General features: G+C 36.9%; 1 protein-coding gene across 8 annotated transcripts in view; it reads right to left on the reverse strand.

Moving 5' to 3' along the window:
• The window catches only part of LOC128242849 (probable leucine--tRNA ligase, mitochondrial), a 66,308-nt gene that overhangs the window by 33,832 nt on the left and 11,842 nt on the right, over positions 1–20,634 (reverse strand). For 7 of the 8 annotated variants that reach the window (XM_052960220.1, XM_052960224.1, XM_052960222.1 and 4 more), the window contains 12 exons: positions 17,395–17,493; positions 17,079–17,207; positions 16,683–16,774; positions 16,197–16,347; positions 14,766–14,909; positions 11,367–11,480; positions 7,528–7,647; positions 7,295–7,316; positions 6,956–7,057; positions 2,583–2,683; positions 2,343–2,396; positions 252–362 (listed from right to left, as the gene is read on the reverse strand). In XM_052960220.1, the coding sequence (XP_052816180.1) occupies positions 252–362; positions 2,343–2,396; positions 2,583–2,683; positions 6,956–7,057; positions 7,295–7,316; positions 7,528–7,647; positions 11,367–11,480; positions 14,766–14,909; positions 16,197–16,347; positions 16,683–16,774; positions 17,079–17,207; positions 17,395–17,493 (1,239 nt within the window). The remainder of the gene's footprint in view (positions 1–251; positions 363–2,342; positions 2,397–2,582; positions 2,684–6,955; positions 7,058–7,294; positions 7,317–7,527; positions 7,648–11,366; positions 11,481–14,765; positions 14,910–16,196; positions 16,348–16,682; positions 16,775–17,078; positions 17,208–17,394; positions 17,494–20,634) is intronic. The other variant, XM_052960226.1, reaches the window with a different exon arrangement.

Here is a 20,634-nt window from a genome sequence, read left to right on the forward strand (position 1 = left end):
CATATTTTTAGTAAATTATTAACAGAGCTCACATTGGAACTTTTAATGTTGTTTTATCATTTAAAAATGCATTTCGAAACATTTTACATGAAATAAAAAAAACAATGTCTGGCTTAATAAAACGTGACTGAATCCCTTTAAAAGGGAGTAGTGAAACCTTATCATAGGGGCAGTATAATACAAATCATGTACAAAATAATTTTTGTTCTCTGAATCATTATTATTCCAGTATACATACAAATATCTCTCACCTTACATTCAGGACAGTGAATGATGGGTATGGGTGTCCCCCAGTATCGCTGTCTGGATATGAGCCAGTCTCGCAGATGGGAGCTCACTGGGTGCCCACCAAACCCACCCTCCTGAGATGATACATAAACATTTGTTTACAAAGAATAATTTTTCCCAAGCAAAGTCAGTATTGCTGTAGCTAAATGAAACTAGATATTGCTTTTTTGAAAAAGCACTTGTCTGCCCAATTGTGTGGTCATTGCTGAGAATTAATCAATGATGGACATGAAATTTGCACCTTGAAGTTTGGCCTATTCACCCATATTCAATAGTGAACTTCTACTGCAAAAAAATCAGTGATATCAATATCAATATGGGTCATCTACTAATCATGACCAACTTGCATATCAAGTATGAAGTTCCCAGCTCCAAGCGTCCTTTAGTTATTGAGCGGAAACTGTTTTTACCTCAAGGTCACCGTAGCCTTGACCTTTGACCTACTGATCTTAAATTCAAAAGAGGTCATCTACTAGTAAAGACCAACTGGCATACCAAGTATGAAGTTCCTGGGTGCAAGCGTTCTTCAGCCATTAAGCAGAAACCATTATTGAGCTTAGTCACTGCGACCTTGACCTTAAACCTACTGATCTCAAAATCAATAGGGGTCATCTACTACTCATAACTACTAGCATACCAAGTATGAAATTCGTGGGTGCAAGCATTTTTTAGTTATTGAGTATAAACCATTTTTCAGCTTTAGGTCACCGCCATACATGTGATAACGTCCCGGACGCCCGGGATTGTCCCGGAAATCGTATCTCTGTCACGGAGGGTGCATGTTTGTCCCGGAAAGTCATAAAAAAAAACGAAAAAAAAAAAAATCTCGGAATCGGAATCGATTATCTTAATTTTACCAATGTAAGTCAGCTATTTTGCCTGTCCGGGACACTGGTCGTAAAACACAGGACATGTTGACACTAATCCGTTAATTGGTACGTGTGTCGTCGAGGTCATCGTCAATCACCCGATAATTGATCTATCGGCCTATTGTTGTGCTTAACGAGTGGGGGAGGGTTCTTGTATACAAATTCATTGTTTTCATATGGATTTGTTTGGTCTTATGAATGATAGCTTTTAATTGATGAATTGATATTTTTCACACATTTTACCAACAAACGAGCATGAAGGTAAGTTCAAAGAAAGTGACAAAATGAGTAAAAAAAACAAAATTAAAACACGGAAAACATCCCATATTCCTTTCAAATTTCAAAGTCGATACGTCGTTATACTTTTAACAACTTATGCGTCCATAAGGAATTTTAGTGTTTTGACCTTTTTTCCGAACTATCGTGTGTATTTTTACGCCGAAATAAAACTGACGATATGGGGTTTACAGGTGATTATATAGAGTGCTTTAATCACGTGACCATGGTAAGTCACGTGATCGCTTTATACAGCCGATTGTTGACACGTCTCTATCAAAATTATATGCATCTCCAAACGGAAAAAAGCTCATCGACTGGAAAATCTTCTTTATCGTCTGAAAAATATTGTGTGTCATAAATTGCAAACGTTTTAAATGTGATGAAAAAATAAATATTTTGTAACGCATGTTCTCAAAAGCGCTGGAAAACAGGTGCCCGTATAGTTGTTTATTTCCTGTTTTGATGAAACCGAAAGTAGACTGCATATCCTCCTGGTTAGCACTTCATTTAAAGCCTGGGAAAATATCTGGTGGTTTTATTTTTTCAAGAAAATGCAGAAAAAAAAACAACCATGTCAAGTAAAAAATACGTCTTGGCAGTCAAAATAGGTACATTTTCCCGACGTTAAAAACGACTAAAATAGCCCCAGATATGCTATAGAATGCACCACAGACGTTCCCCATTTAAAAAAATTTCAGGGGGGGCATGCCCCCGGACCCCCCTAGTGTGCGTTGACATTACGATGGGTGTCCCGGAATCGACCCAAGAAATTATCACATGTATGGTCACCGCCAACATATCATATTTCACGTGAAATGGGGGAGACATAATTCTTCAAGAACAGTCATACACACAAAATGCCAAAAATTTATCAGGCTCTATCCTTTTTATCATCTCACTATATACCCTGGCCAAGGCCATCACAGCTTCTCTAGTCTCCTGTCTTGTCAATCCATCAAACTGAAAAACCACAGCAAACTATCAATACATTTCACTAGTATTGTACAAAAATAGAATTTACATTAACAACTTAATTCATTCTGAGAGCAACATAGTACATACATGCACAGGTTACAAAGCTTTTCTTATCTATAAACATTAATTGTAATACATGCATCTCTAATTGAATCATTACTGTCAACCAACCTGTTGTGAGTTGACCATTTTGTCATCAGAGCAAATGTGCCACCATGAAAACTCAAATGAGTCAGCTACCTCTCTGTCAGTTTCTGACCATGATGGGACACCTGTGAAGTAATACAGTAACAGATTTATTCAGAACAAGAGCTGTCACAGAGACAGCGCGCTCGACTATTCTGCCACTTTTCAGTGCAAGGATCACTGTTAGACTTCAATGAAATAAATGATGTACGAGCTCGTATTTGCTGAGTTATTGACTTAAATGTGGTTACCTTAACCAGAATTTCTAAGTCAAATAATAAACGGCAATTATTTTTTATTAAATGCAATCTAGAGTGATTTAACTTGGTTAATTGAGTAGGATGGATGGTTGAGTACCATTGCATTAAGTCTCAATGCAATACATCAAGTAGTTGCTGAGATATTAACCTATGTGTGCTTACATGCAAAACCTTAACCAGAATTTCTAAGTTAAATAATAAAGGCCCATTATTAAATGTATTTGGATAAATCAGACAAACCATATAACAACTTATTGTTTATTATGTAACAAAATGAAACAACACCAGCAATGTGAGTGTTGATAGCATGTCAATATATATATAATAAAGAGATAATCAGAGTGGCGTAATGGTCATGTGGATAGTGACTTATAATCCCGGTGCTAGTTGAACAAGTTATGTGTATCAATAGTGAACAATTTTTCGCCGTGCATACGTGTACAGTAAAACTTACAGACGTCCCTGATTTGACACATGTTTTGAATGGGCAGAAAACACCACGTAATTTTCTGCCACATGCAAGTCTGTAGACTGACACAAAAACAAGCTTGACACATGACTGGCCAGTGAACCAGAGCACTGGCACCTGCATGCAAGCGTACATTTATATACATGACAGACAACAAGGTACATGTACATAGTTTAGAGCGTTAAAACAGCCGTAATGTCTGCATTGTTCCAACAAAAGGCCTTGCCATACGCTCCTTATGGTCATTGGTAAGCAGTTAGTTTGGTGACACACTGCACTATCTTAGTATGGTTGTTTTTGAAGCCCGGTTTGGTGACACACTGCGCTATCTTAGTATGGTTGTTTTTGAAGCCCGGTTTGGTGACACACTGCACTATCTTAGTATGGTTGTTTTTGAAGCCCGGTTTGGTGACACACTGCGCTATCTTAGTATGGTTGTTTTTGAAGCCCGGTTTGGTGACACACTGCGCTATCTTAGTATGGTTGTTTTTGAAGCCCGGTTTGGTGACACACTGCACTATCTTAGTATGGTTGTTTTTGAAGCCCGGTTTGGTGACACACTGCGCTATCTTAGTATGGTTGTTTCTAAAGCCCTGTCATGTGGTGCGCGGTGTCAGCTGGAACCCTGGCCCCTGGTTACACATGGCTTGCTTACTGATGTTGATACGAGTGATGTACTGTCTCTGTGAACGGGGTATGTGACAAGCCCTCAAAAGAATATTGAGCTGGTGGCAAAACCTGAAGAACATCCATCATTTATCTGACTTGGAAGAAAATGAGTTTAGTATGTGGATGACACTTATATTATCGCAATTAAATCTTTCTTTTTTTGTTTCTGGAATCTATTTATCATAAATAACTGGTTATAAGAGACACTTTTTTCCCTCAGATTTCGATGTAAAAAAAATGCCTGCGTTTTACAACCAGTAACAAGCTTTTGACATTTTTTTCTGAGGTCGATTTCAGGCCGAAATTGGTTCTACAGAGAAATTAGCTAAAGAACTTCAGCGTACACATTATCAATTACATTTTGGGAGGTTAAGTTAACTTAAGATTTTAAGTTATGGAAGCCAGAACTACAGAGAAATAAATGGTGAAAAAACTAGTTTGTTTATATTTATGTAGAAAGGGATGTCACTCGCGTCATCTCGATAGAGTTAATACGGGTAAAAATGGCAGTTGAAGATTGGGATATGCTGTATTGTAAAACGTTTATTATTTTAAAGTGTCATTATTGTACGAATAAAATTATTCAATATTTTTTTGTATAAAACAATAATTAAACATGCAAATAAAGAAGCATAGCTGTGCACTGTCGAATTATTTCAGTGGTATGATAAGGTGTGAAAAACTTGCACTGCCTTTAAGCAGTTTAACATACCTATAGTACAAACTGCTGCGAAAAAAGTCTTGTTTTTCGCACGTTGCCACATTCTTTATACTTTTCCTGTAGGTGTTGACATTTTGAGAACAAACATGTTCAATATAAGGTTTTTGCTTTATAAAACTTTTCATTCTTGACAGGTTATCGTTTAAGGTACACTGTCAGAAAGAATATTTTGCTTTGTATTAGTATTGAATGGTTTTAAAAATAACCATCGCCATTTTCATGAAAAACAAAAATTTTGTCACTGTCAAACATGGTGGCCGATATTGCCAGACGATTTTAACCTTTTTTCTATGCGTCCTAAAACCCAAAACATAGATTAAAAGTTTTTTCTCAAGTTTTTTACAGATTTTTTGGCCTGCGTCTTATTACCCCTATCGTCTTATAACCAGTCATTTACGGTAGTATATCTACCCAGACTTGAACAGCGCTGGAAAACGCTGATGTCAGATGGTGCATTTTGCAAGTAAATGTGTTAAATATTTTCATTGGTGGAAACACGGTTACGTCATTGACTGGATGCGCGGTTGGTACATGGTTAGATAATGTGCAAACCAATGCCGAGTGACCTTGGCCGCAGGAAGAGCAAATGTGCCGAAACCTACAGTTAGGACATACTCTTGCCATTCTTCTTGGCACGGTTCCCCTTGGGCCAAGGGCAGGCGTGGCCGGCATTAACATACATCCCCACCACAAGTCTGTGTTAATATGTGCCCATGATGAGGGTTTGAACACCTGTTGTAGCCTAAACCATTCATTGTAGCTGCGCCACGCCAACCTGCCCTGGCGTCCTGCGTCTTATCGTACAGATGTTTTGTAATAGTTCAGACACTTTAGATGGATTGGCCTGGGTGTAGTTGGACATGTTTATTATAAAAGAGACAGTCCTTTTTTCCCAAACAGAAATCAGAAAGCTCAATGCACCATTCATTAGCAAAGCCAAATTTACAAATTCTCCCCTCCTGATCTGATTTCTAATCAAGTCAGTGCATGCGCTGGAGGACGCTGCTACAAGTTCGGGGGAATTCCCTGCTACCACACCACACCCAATGTTTCAACATTGATTTGCGTTTAACACATTTGATCTTTAGAGATTCTCTTGGCAGTCAAAAACATTTTCATTACCTTTGTACACATCTTCCAGCGGGTTGCTTAGCTCTTCTTCAGGCCCGTTTCAGCTTGTCTTGTCTTCCTCCTCTTAACACATCTCCCCCATCCTGGCATTTTCACAAATTAAACTTTCACCTAAACTTTCAGCTAAATTTTTCTGGTATTTTTTCCACGTGTTGCTCCTTCAAAGGCTTAAGACAGAAAAGAACGTGCTGGGCTAGTCATGTGGTCAAGTTATCGGATGCCCGGAGCGTTCCACATATTGATTTCCGGGCAACCATGTGAGTTTACCCGTATCTAGGGAGTATTTCTGAGAAATCGTACATAAATACAGAAAACAATTTATTCTGTCTTTATAAATGAAAGTATTTCAATTAGTAAATAATTTTTATTATTTTCATTATATTCAAATAAGTGTTATTTAACTTCATTAATTTAGTAGGTCAGATAGTTGGAAATACATCCAAAGTTTGAATAAATGATGCATTTACTGAGATATTAACCTATGTGTGCTTACATGCAAAACCTTAACCAAGGTATGACGCCCACAATTGGGTGAGTAGTATAGCTCTCCTTATTCTTTGAATAGTCGAGCTAAAAAAACAATATATCCGTTCTTCGTTCTAACATTCACATTGGGAACATACACGTATCCTGAGAAGGTAGATTTGAGATACAAGGTCTATTTGAAGAGGTCGTAATCAGCACAAGCCCACAAGACATGCATTGGTAAAATGCTTTCCAGGCTTGCTCAAGTTTTAGATTTTTATAAAGCAGTCGCCAATTTCTAGTGTAAGAATTCAGGCTTGTTCATCCAAAAGTCGTACAACGATGCCTATACTAGAATTTTCAGTTTAAAGAGATCCTTTCGATGAAGTGGCATTATGTAACAAATATTTAAGCTTGCTACACATATATAAGGTTTCATGCTAATATCTTCAATGATTGTTTACATTTGGCAAGTGTCACACATGGTGCATGATGATGATACAAAGGCTCATAACAATACATTTTCTTAAAAGAAACTGATGAGCTAAAAGTGTACCATAGCTAGTTTTTATTTCTTTATGGGCTTATATCTGATACATTTAATATACACATTAGGTCATCATTGACATGTCCCAACGATTACCAAGTCTGGGTTCCTCCTTCTCTCCTTCAGTTTCCATGGCAACCAGAATAGGAAGACAGTGCCCAGTCATTGGGTGGATGGCTTGTATGGTCAGTTCCTGGTCTGTGTTTGATATAAAAAAAGACATACATATATGACTACTTACATGTACCCAAACGGTATTCAATGTACTACTACTTATTACTTACTTATTAAGGTTTTGCCCTTAACTCATGTGTCATATGTCCGATGTCCAATGACAATGTATATTATAACTGTGGTGTTAGTGAAATCAATGTGCATTGAATGTACTTTAATGCTGCATTAGCATTTGATAATCAATAAACACAAAATGCTTACATTTACAGCAGCTTTCACCAGTCTGAAAGAATACAACAGATAAATGTATTTTCATACCTTCCAAATGGTATTGTACAGTTTCTTTTTCCAATCTTGTAATTTTCCCTAAAATCAACAATTCTATGTATAACATATTAAAATATCAACATAAAAACAGACAAACAATGCTAAAAGCTCATATAAATTTAAGATTAAAGACTTAAGACTCACACAGATTTAAGACCCACACTTACATGTTTATAGTACTGTAACTGGTTGTATCTATGGCTGGTAGGAAGAACGATATGGGAAATGCCGTAGACAGCTTCGGGGGTTTCTGTGAAAATGGACAAAACATCTTCCGCATCTCCACCCTGAAGCAAGAAAGGCATAACCTAGAGGACATGAGTAAAAACAACCTGCAACTCCTTGAGTAAAATGCAGACACTGGTTACAACTAGAGCAACTCACCTTAGTTCCAATGTTTTGCTGTTTTATAGCAAGGAAGCATTTGAAGAACAATTTTCATGACTGATATCATAGACCAGATTACTGCACCTCATTGTTTGAGTTTGATTACAACTGTTTGAAATAAAAAAAAATACTGTATATAATGTAACATTAAGAATTGACCAAGAAACCTAGTTTATGACTCCATGTTACCCAGTTCCAAACTAATCTAAGATTTCATCAAGGCAAACATTCTGATCAAGTTTCATGAAGATTGGTCCAGATATATTGCAAAAATATAGCCTCTAGAGTGTCCACGAGGTGTGTTTAAAATTTGACCCAGTGACCTCATTTTTGACCCCACATGACCTACTAGTTTCAAACTATTTCCAAGATTTCATTGAGACATTCTGATTAAGTTTCATGGAAGTTAAAGCAGATGTATTGCCTCAGGAGTGTTCCCAAGATTTCTGTAAGATATGACCTAGTGACCTAGTTTTTGACCCATATAACACAGCCAAAATTAAACCAAAAGAACAGCTGACCATGTTTGAAGTTAATCAGACCAATCACCACCATAAAATAGTTTAGACAAGATTTTTGAAAGATTTGACCTTGTGACCTAATTTTTGATCATATGTGACCCAGTTTCAAATAAGTCCAAGATTTCATCAGTGAAAACATTCTGATTAAGTTTTATGATTATTTGACAATGTATAATGCCTCTAGTATGTTCCAAAGATTTTTCTAAGATTTGACCTACTGACCTAGTTTTTGACCCCATGTGACCCACTTTTTTAAGTGGTCTATATTTCATCATGGGGTACATCATGACCAATTTTGAACATAACTTGACCAATCATTACCATGATATGGTTCTGGACAATATTTTTTCTAAGATTTGACCTAGTGACCTAATTTTCGATCATATGTGACCCAGTTTTAATAACAACCAAGAGTGTATCAAGGAAAACATTCTGAATAAATTTCGTGAATATTTGACCATGTAAAATGCCTCTAGTATGTTCCAAAGATTTTTCTAAGATTTGACCTAGTGACCTAGTTTTTGACCCCAAGTGACCCACTTTAAAACGTGGTCGAGATTTGATCAAGGGGAACATTCTGACCAAGTTTGAACATTTTCTGATCAATGCCTACCAAGATATGGTACCAGACGGACAGACAGACGGACGGACGGAATGACGGACGGACAATGCCAAAACAATACCCATCCCGAAATCTTCGATTCGGCGGGGATAACAATTCCTTCAAAGGCACGGCCGGTCCCATTCCCTCCCTGTATGCATGATTGGTTATTATAAAGCATGACACTTGGGTTTCCCCCACAGTAAAAAAAAAACAACACCTTTCATATAAAACATCATTAAAAAGAAAAAAGTTATTTCTTGTTTCACAATCATTGTATGATTAACAAGAGCACCACCTGCTGGTGCTGAACGCTCATCTTATTTTATCCTTTTACACACATTTGATTGTGAACAGGTATTCCAAAGTTTGAAAGTGAAAGTTTGCATGTAAGTGACCCAAGCACAAAACTAAAAAAACCCAGACTAGCTAACAATTAAGTAAGTCCAAAAGTACTAAAATATTCCCCACCCTCCCCTACCCTTCCAAATGTGTGACTCAAAAACCTGTTTGATAAATTGAAGTGCATTATCCATTTATTGTCTATGAAAAATCAATCCAACAAAGAATTTAGGCCAAATAAAAAAATAGGTCCGTTTCAGGTTACCCGACCGACCCTATTTTTTCCCGCCGACCCTAACTTATTTTTCACTGAAAAAAATGTGATTTGGGTACGAAAAGCATGTGTTACGAACTATATACGAGAGTTGAAAATATTAGAGTTGGATTTCTGATTGTATTTACCGTAATTCACCGTAGAGTTCGGACACCTTAAAAATAATTATTTTTTCGCTGTCCGAATTCATTGAAAATAACCATTTAACATTTTATCACCATGTATGTTAAACCTGCCTTTTTTTCTTCATTTTACCTCTTATTAATTTATCCGTAATTATCGATGGTTATAACGCCTTTAAGTCTAACTCCTTCATCAAGTTAATTAAAATCCCATTTAACACCATTTTATACATGCATTGAAATGAATAAACACCTTCTATCAGCTTCAGATCAAACAGTCACACTGTGTGACGTCACATAACTCACAGTTATACCCACGAGGATCTCGTGGAGAGCATGGATATAGTTATGCAGGATTAATGTGTCTATGGGTGTTTTCGATTGTAACTTAAGTATTGCATTTCTAACTTTAATTCATCACATTAAATAGTTACCTGTATCATTGAATGTGTTGTTTTTTATTGTTCTATTGATGTTTCAATGTGTATTACTGTACGATTGTTGCTTCATAAAGTCTATATTAAAAGTGTGGTACAAGTTTCAAAGTTTATTGGCGGATAGTTTTACAAACATGTTATGTCTGTGTTTTCTTAATCCCTTGATTGCTCTTGTTGTTTCTTTAATCCTCCATTATATATATCATACTTCCTTTTCAACAGGCAATAAATTGTTTAGGATGAGTAGTAACTAATTAACTTGTCAAAGTGATGTATACGGTTAGGTAATCTAGCCAGGCAAATACATTCTAAGGATAAAAATCAATAATCTTTGTCTGTGAGACTTAATAACTGTAAAAGTCATAATCGATGTCCTTTGGGTGTCCGAAAATTAGGTAGTCACTACGCAAAATAAATTATTTTTGAAATTAATAATGGGTGTCCTAATTATTAGAGTGTCCAAACTCTAAGGTGAATTACGGGTAGTTTGTGCTTGTGTGACAGGTATATTTCAATTCTTGAACTTTATTTTCTTGTCAGATACAAATGTGTCAGATACTGACTTTCGGATTGATATGTCAGACTTAAGTGTGCAATTTTGGCAATAAAACCTGCATGTTACTTGTTCTTCAAACCTGACCCCCCAGGTCCTCTTGACAGCATTGAGGTTTCCTTGGCTGATGGCTTATATGGTAAATTTGCTGTCCCACTCTCCATGTAAGTATGTAACAGGCAGGTTAGCATACTACAGCGGGTGATTGAAAGCAAAAGGGTGCATAAAGAAAAGTAAAACCATTCCTGGAAAGTCTTTAATAATAAAACAGTGGTGTACCATAACTTAGTTGAAATCTAACCATCATTGTCAAAGTATTTATCCAGACAAATAAAGATTGTTTCCTTTGAAGCATGGAACATGTTTAAAAACTGCTGATAAACCTGAAGATTGAGGACTTTTATTTTTAGTACAGTCTGAGACAACAGTTACTGAAATCGATATATAAAAAAATATAAGAAAAAAAAATAAAAATATTCCGACCTACCTACCCTATTTTTTTATTTAGCCTTATGTCCAATTCTCAAAATCAACCAAAATCCATCAAATTTTACTAAAAAAATAGGTGAGACTCAGCATCTTTACGTAATGTGAAGAAGGGTATTAGATGAACAAGTTCTCCAAGTTTCAAAGTGATAGCTTTGATAGTTTCCATGTAATAGACCTAAACGACGACAACAATTAAGTGACGACAATAAGTGTTAAATAAGTAAAGCTTTAACTTGTGCAGATATCATTGTAAAACCAACTTGTAACTATCTTATAGTACCTTGAGTTTGAAGTCAAGCCTACAGCCTGTACACTGGCCTATCCAGTTTCTCTGAAGCTCTATGACGTCCTTCCACAGCTCCGAACTCACTGTGTCAAGGCCATCTAGCAGGGACTGAAATTAAACAAGAGGCCCAAAAGGGCCTATGCTCTACTGGCATGGCTTTTGTGGTCATATCAATCTACAGCATGTATGTATGGGTAAAAGGCAACAGACATATAGTTTATGTTTTGTGTTTGGGTTACCTGAAAACGTAGCACGTTCAACATCTGAGCCCAGAAAGTATTGTAAGCAGATTAGTTGCATGAACTATTTTAATATGTGCCAAGTAAAAGTCATCTGACAAAAAAAAAATGCTTTCAAAACTGTACTCAAAGCAAAAATTTCTGTAGTTTTAAAAGTTAAAAAAAGTTGGTCAAAAGGTCAAAGTCAAGGGCATCCTAGGACAACATTGATCAATTTGAACAAATATTCACAATCAATTGTGCTGAGATGGATGCACAAACACACAAAAAGATTTTCAAACCTTTCCAGATTTAGGTTTACCAAACCTGTGAACCCTGGGTGTGGCCAGTAATGACACCAGGTGCATAACTTAAACATTCACAACCAATTTTGTTAAGATGAATGCGCAAACTACAGAACTTAAAGCTAAAAAATGGCCTTTGGGCTTTTAACAAGAACAAGGCAGAGTAATTCACAAAATCAACTGCAGAAGCAAAAAGTAAATTGTCTCTCAAAATCCTAGACTTGCAAAATGTCTCCCTTAACTCTAGACTTGAATTTACATGTACATGTAAACTTGGCTAAAAACAGAATTCGCTCATGCAGACCTGGCTAAAAATAGAAAGCATTTCTTTAAAACTTTCATGGCCCATAATCTAGGCATTTATGGGCGGATCTGGCTGGTTTTCGAAAGGAACCGAGCTCTAATGGATATCTAGATACTGTACGAGTTTCATCGAGATACAGTCAAAACTGAAGACTGTATCGTGTTCACAACCAATTGTTTACAGACGCACGAACGCACGACCGCACGGACGCACGGATGCACATACTACGTACACATTACCATTGCATAAGCTCTTCTGGCCTTTGGCCAGTAGAGCTAAAAATCATTCAATACTTTTATTGTACTGGACCACTGACCAATAAGTATGTGTAAACTCTTAATAAAAAGGACAGCTATATCCTTGCCTCTGTTTTTTAGAACATATTGTTTTTCTCTGAAATGTCTTGTGTGACCTTGATCTTTGAATTTTTGACTCAGGTCAAGGTCAATGCACACTTTTCAATGAAGACAACATCTGTACCAAGCCATATGGTAATCCATCAATGCATAAGTAAATAAGCACGGACACCAGCATGTGTGCTTTGACCTTAAAATGTCTCATGTGACCTTCACTACACATCTTTTCAATGAGGTTGACATTTGTACCAAGCAATATTGTCAATGCATACGGTAAGCGAGTTATAGCGCCAACATTAGCACTTGAACTCTGACCATTTAATGTCTCCTGTGACCTTGACCTTTGATGTATGGACCCAGGTTAAGGTCACTGCACATTGTCTCAATAAGGACAACATTTGTACCAAGTTATATGGTAATCAATCAATGCATTAGTAAGTTATGGTCCGGACAGGAGCATGCGTACTCAGACCTTTAAATGTCTTTTGTGACCTTGACCTTTGTGGTATGGACTCGGGTCAAGGTCACAGAACATTGTCTCAATGAGGAAAACATTTGTACCAAGCAATATTGTAATCCATAAATGCATTAGGAAGTTATAGAGCAGACACAAAATGTTACGGAAAGAGAGACAGACAGACTGATGGACCGACGTAGTGCATTCCTATAATTCCCTCCTCACTCCGTGGTGGGGATTATTAAATATATTATTGCAAAAAATAGCTCCATCATATTCTTAGGACACAAAGTTTGGTGATAGTTGGTTGTACAAGCTGTGCAATAAAGCACAAATCGCCGTAAATGATATGAATGACATGTTCTAGTTGTGTGCTCTAAACTGTTCTCCATGTTGCAATATAACGTTCGTGCTCTGTACTGTAATTGTATAGAATAGCGTTTTAGGATATTGTTGGACAATAAATGAGTCAAAATTCAGGGTTATTTTTGGTTCATTATTGAATTAATTCCCGAGTAGGTTTGTTTTTTTCCATAGCTATATTTAGTAGAGATCAATCCCAGAACGAGGCTGCTCTTCCTAAGGAAAGACCCTCCGTTGGTGATTACGACATTCAACCTTTTTTACTTATATGAATGCCGCTGAATTGAACTTAATTTGGGTTTTTGTTTGTTCAGAATATTTGTCTTTTTGTTGGATTTATTTTCTGTAAATTGGGAATTTCAGTGGCTCATTTTGGGAGCAGCGTCCGTCACGTTTACCAGCTATGGCAAAGGCCCCGGCTATAACTGTAGCAAATAACAATAGTAGTTTACTACATTTCTTAAATATTCATTTTGGTAATCGAATATTCGATCAAAAGAATTGTCAAATATTAGAATATCACTTTTGACATTCGTTTGCATCCCTATTATTTAGACATTCATGTTTACCATTTCACTTCAGGGACCAAACAAATAATCAACATGTTATAAGACAGAATTAATAGTGAAATATTTATTTAGACATTCATGTTTACTATTTCACTTCAGGAACAAAACAAATAATCAACATGTTATAAGACAGAATAATAAGTGACGATTTATATTAACAAATACTTGTAGACTTGTTGATAAAGCTATTTTGCTTCAAATGATTCATCATTGTCCCTGTACTTCCCCCCAAATATGACAATCCAATCCACAGAAGTTGCACTTAACCTTTGTACAACTATCTTTTTCAAATGAAGTGAAATGTTGCCACACTTCAGACCACTTGCCTGACAAATTCGTCATCACTAGCTACACGGAGAATATTCGGAATATTTTTGTGCTTTTTTAATCACATGACTGTTTCGGTTCAACCGTCTGTCCACTCGTAAACCTTTACAGCCTTAAAACGATACAAAAAAGACCTGTGATTAAGCTGTTCAGAGCCATTTACACCCTGTGTTTTTACGGGTCACCAATCTTTGTTGGTAGGTGATCCTGCGGGTCAACTGATGAAAAAGTTAGTGTGGCGCCCTGAATACATCCCAGTCTATGAAAGGCCGCATAAAAATCCCCCTTCCCACTTTTCCAGATACCTTGGCAAATGCAGTCATCTGTATGTTCCACTGTATATGGTATCTCCTTTACACAAAAACAAATCATCCACTTACATAATCATTTCTAGATACCACACTTGTGCTGATGTCTGTATAAACTACTAAAGTACCTACTTTCTATATTGACCCCACAAAGCTTCCTGTAACTCATTTCTACATTGTAGCTACCTTAGCGTACGCAGTTGTTTGTATGTACCACTGTTTGAGGTACCTCCTCTCCGCTAAAGCTCCGGACCTCCAGGCCTGACCCTCATCATCGATCTGCTCATCTGCCAGCACCGTCTCATCTACAGGGTCCCAGTTTACACTAGCCTGCAAAGTAAGTTGGTCTTGCAGTCATATATTTTTTGGTGTCATATGTTTAATTCTGCCAATCTGAGTGAAAATGAGACTTGGTTGCATGTACAACTTAATTCACTCTTTGTGAAACAAAGTTTCTTGTGCAAACAAATTAAATAGGTTAAACTGTATGACCTTAAAGTATATTTCAAAAGGGAAAGACAATATAAACAGTGCCGTAGCCAGAGGCACATTTAAACTGAGGCAGTGCAGAGGGGTCCGGGTGCATGCTCCCTCCTATTTTGTTGAAATGTGTTCATAAAATTGCAAATTGATGGAACCTGAGGGCATGATGAGACTACTACTTGATTTAAACAATGATTCTATAAGGCATGACAAATTTAGCATAAAGATCGAAGTCAGTTATCCAAGCCTGAACACCAATTACTTGGCCACTCACTGTTGATGCACCATCAAACACTCTTCCTCGACAATTGTTAGGATTATGTCCCATTGTAATTTGCTGCAGCGATGTAAAAACTGCGCAATATTTGATTTGGAAAGATTTTCATCATATGCGCTTATCCAGTTCATAAAGAAGTTATTATTAACGTTCTCGACTTTTTGACTTTTTACCATCTCCCTCTGAGAGGAATTCCCCCTGCTGAAAGTTTTATAATAACTTAAATTATGTCCATGTGGACATGTCTGTGTTTGCTTATTTTATAACACACGTTACATGTGTGTTAAACATGTGTGCTCTACACTTAGCAATCGGAGCTTTTCATTCCATTAAATTTCATTAAATGTTTATATATATTTGATACATGTAGCCGAGATTTAAGCATGTCTAAAATGGAACATGCAATAATTTGTTGATAAAATTTGTATATATTGTCTAGGCTGTCATAAATATAAAATATTTGAAATTCATTTGGAATAAATTGAATAATACGGGGTGCCATTCTGTACATAGAGCATGCCCTCAATGCGCGAGTAAAAAGGCATTGCTGTAGTGTTTGATAGAGTGTACAGAGTCCCGGCTGTGCTAAATGAGAGCAAAGAAGGTGCCTCGGTTTGGCTCAGTGTCTGTTGCTACGGCATTTTTTCATAATTAAATGTAACATTGTAGTCGTTTCACGAATTCAGAGGTCAAACTTAATAGTTTTCATTGTATGAGTTATTTTTATTAATTTTATTTATTTGCTCTCCAAATATTAACTGAGGCAGCTGCCTCGGTGTGCCTCAGTGTGGCTACGGCGCTGATAAAATTAGGGAGGGTTTAGTAATATTTAACAATGTTATGTATGCTGCATATACCTGTCTCTGATAGACAAGCCCAGCCTCATACATGCGCAGGAAGATGTACTGTGTCCACCTGTAGTAGCCCGGGTCACATGTTGTCACCTCCCGATCCCAGTCAAAGTTACAACACAGGTTACCCAGCTGTCTCTTCATCACTGAAATGTTGCTGGAAACAAAAACAAACATTTAACAAATATGAGTGGTGGGTTTAGACAAAATTTCACAGCAGATTTAGACATTCTGCAAATAACCCTATCCCCTGAGAAGGGATGTCAGTTAAATGCATGCAGTTGAAGGGGCTCAAGATAAGGGATGGGAAACTATAATCTTAGTTCATATTCCACAGTAGCAATTATCACTATCAAAATCCTACTTTTTAGAATATCTCCAGACTCAAAACCAACGACATCAAGATTCAAGTGTAAAATCAAATTACTTTTAGTGTAAAATCAATGCTATGAATATCAGAAACAAACATAGTTATGGAAAGACTTCTTTCACCTGTAAGTCCATTCTTTGGGATGCAGATTTCTTTCAATGGCAGCATTTTCAGCTGGCAGTCCAAAGGCATCAAAACCCATTGGATGTACAACCTTCAAAACAATGTGACATAAGTACTACCTCAATTGCCAGTGTTTTTAATAGATAATGAGTATTTTTTCAATGACCATCAACTTTATGCTCTTTTGTGCTACATCAACTATGGCCTACATATAGCATATGCCTTCAAGCTGAAAACTTCCATAAGTCAAATATAAGCAAGACTTGCCGTACTCAAAAATTAAATGTTACAAAATTATCAGAGTTTGTCATGAGTTTCATTGGCAAAAGGTAATTTAAACGTTTGTGCGTTTAGATCAAATTTCTTAATTCAGTGAAAGTGACCAATGCCAATACCTGATGTCCAAGCATTCGATGGTATCGTGCCATCATGTCACTGATAGTATACACTCTAACATGACCCATGTGCAACTTCCCACTCGGGTATGGGAACATTGACAACACATAAAACTTCTCATTGCCATTCTGGAAACAGAATGATATAATAGGTAGTCAACATTTAACAGGCAAGTGGAAATTTCTGGATAACTTCATTAAAACTTTTTTCTTCAATGATGTACATACCAATTTTTTTTTTTATTATTCAAATGTTATATGGAACAGAATATATATTATGACACACACTTTGTGAATTTAAAAACATCCTCCATACATTTTTCAACCTGCTCTGCTCACTTCTGTCATATTGTTGTAGCTGGGTCTTCCATGCATTCTCTATATCTAGCATAGTGTTGTTTTTTAACTGGGGAACCTGAAAACATAACAAGATGGCCCTATATCGCTCACCTCAGTAAAACTTTGTGCTATAGACTTATTGATAATTAAAGGGCAATAACAGGGATTTGGCTTCTCTGATGTATGAAATTGTTACCTCGAGAGTGTTAACAAGGTATTTTCATATTTGGGCTCTGTGACCTAGTTTTTGACCCCAGATGTCCCATATTCAAACTTGAGCTAGAAATAATCGAAACTACCTTTCTGACAAATTTCCAGGATATTTGGGCTGAAAATATTACCTCTGAGTGTTAACAAGGTACTTCCATATTTGGGCTCTGTGACCTAGTTTTTGACCCCAGATGACCCATATTCGAACTTGAGCTAGAAATCATCAAAACAACTTTTCTGACAAATTTCCAGCATATTTCGGCTGTAAATGTTACCTCAAGAGTGTTAACAAGGTATTTCAATATTTGGGTTCTGTGACCTAGTTTTTGACCCCAGATGACCCATATTCGAACTTGAGCTAGAAATCATTGAAACAACCTTCCAGGATATTTGGACTGAAAATGTTACCTCTAGAGTGTTAACAAGGTTTTTCCATATTTGGGCTTGGTGACCTAGTTTTTAACCCTAGATGACCCATATTCGAACTTGAGCTAGAAATCATCAAAACAACCTTTCTGACAAATTTCCAGGATATTTGGGCTGAAAATGTTACCTCGCGAGTAATAACAAGGTATTTCCATATTTGGGCGCTGTGACCTAGTTTTTGACACCAGATGACCCATATTCAAACTCGTCCGAGTAATTACTGGGACAAACATCCTGACCAAGTTTCGTGACAATTGAGGCAAAAATGTGAACCCTAGAGTGTTAACAAACTAAGTGGGGACGGACGACAGACGACGGACAATCATCGATCCTAAAAGCTCACCCTCAGCCTACGACTAAGGTGAGCTAAAAAGCTTTCAACACAACAGCAACCCAAGGCAATGGCCAATACTCGCCTGTTGTTGATTATCAGTCAAATGAGAGAAATTTATTTCACGTCGGATATACACAGTAAGGCTCCTACGTTTACATTTGTAAACGGAGTTGTGTCGTGTATCGGCCGTAAACGGTTTACGAAATTGAAGACCTATTAACCTAAACAGTCATGTGATTAAAAAGCATGCAAAAATATTCCCAGTATTTTCCATGTCGTGTGTAGTTAGAGATGTCAGATTTGTCAGGCAAACTGTCTGATGTGTGGCAACATTTCACTAAATTTGAAAAAGATGGTCGTATGAAGGTTAAGGGCAACTTATGCAGAAGGGAATTGTCTTAATATTCGGGGAGAAATAGAGGAACAATGACGAATCATTCAAAGCACGTCCACAAATATCTTAAACAATAAACCGTTGTTGTTGTTTTTTAATTTATAAACAGTCACTTATAATTCCTTCTTATAACATACTGATTTACGGTAATTTGCTTTCAGCCCGGCAGATTAGTGAAAAAAATGCTCGCATTGTGGTACAAGCACCAAAATTGAGACTCTTTTGGGTCTACGTATTTGGAAAATCCCGATAGCTATGAAAAATTCAAAATAGCCACTATTTTTTTCAAGATGGCCACCATTTTAGGTAATCATAACTGTTTTTATTGTTTAACTTGACATGCATGACCAGACTAATAGGGTTTTAATCAGAAATTATACATATTCTTTGTATGCATATTTACAAGAAATAAAATATTGATTTCCCTGGTAACTGTATTTTTTTTGTATTTTTATGAGTTATTTTCTCTCTCTTATTAAGTAACTAATCCTGTCTTTGAATACATTCTAGCCTGCACAATTGTATTGTCTTAGCGCTGCACAAGGGAGTCTTAATCAATAACACTTACACCTGCAACAACATTCAGTTGTGCAGCCATATTTCCAACTGTTGTCAACTCTGAGCTATTGGTGGAAGCTTTCCAAAAGATTTGCCACATATCAACGTGCTCATTCAAGCCCCTGTCAGCAGGGCTTTCGATTTCCATTTGACATATAGTTGATTGGCCCTATATGCAACCTGCTTAGTATGCAGCACACTTAACATGTTGAACTAAAGATTGCTTTTTTGAAAAAGCGCTTGTCTCCCCTATTGTGTGGTGGTATCTGAGAAAAAATAAATGATGGACATGAAATTTGTAATTTTGGACTGGAGATAAACAAAAACAGTGATGTTTGGTTTATTCATCCATATTAAATAGTGAATATCTACTGCGACCTTGACCTTTGACCTACTGATCTCAAAATCAATAGGGGTTATCTACTAGTCATGACCAACTAGCATACCAAGTATAAAGTTCCTGGGTGCAAGCGTTCTTTATTTATTGAGCGGAAACGAAGTGTGACGAACAGACTGACCGACTGACTGACTGACAGACTGATCACAAAAATAATAGGAGTCATCTACTAGTCATGACCAACTTGCATACCAAGTATGAAGTTCCTGGGTGCAAGTGTTTATTTAGTTATTGAGCAGAAACCGTTTCTTCACCTCAAGGTCAAGGCGACCTTGACCTTTGACCTTAATGATCTTAAAATCAATAGGGTTCATCTACTAGTCATGACCAACTAGGACACCAAGTATGAAGTTCCTGGCTGCAAGCGTTCTTTAGTTATTGAGCGGAAACCGTTTCTTCAACTCAAGGTCATGGCGACCTTGACCTTTAACCTACTGATCTCAAAATCAACAGGGTTTATCAACTAGTCATGAACAACCAGCATACCAATAATTAAGTTCCTGGGTACAAGCGTTCTTTAGTTATTGAGCAGAAACCATTTTTAAGCTTAAGGTCACCGCCAACATATCGGTTTTTTTTACCTGAAGGTAACCTTGACCTTTGACCTTTTGATCTCAAAATCAATAGGGGTCATCTAAAAGTCATGAACAACTAGCGTACCAAGAGAGTTCCTTGACCCAAAGGATCTTTAGTTCTTGAGCGGAAACCGTTTCATCACTCTAAAGTCACGGCAACCTTAACCTTTGACCTTAATGATCTCAAAATCAATAGGGTTCATCTACTAGTCATGACCAACTAGCACACCAAGTATGAAGTTCCTGGGTGCAAGCGTTCTTTAGTTATTGAGCGGAAACCGTTTCTTCAACTCAAGGTCATGGTGACCTTGACCTTTAACCTA

The sequence above is a fragment of the Mya arenaria genome, chromosome 8 (assembly GCF_026914265.1).
Source record: "Mya arenaria isolate MELC-2E11 chromosome 8, ASM2691426v1".
NCBI classification, from domain to species: domain Eukaryota; kingdom Metazoa; phylum Mollusca; class Bivalvia; order Myida; family Myidae; genus Mya; species Mya arenaria.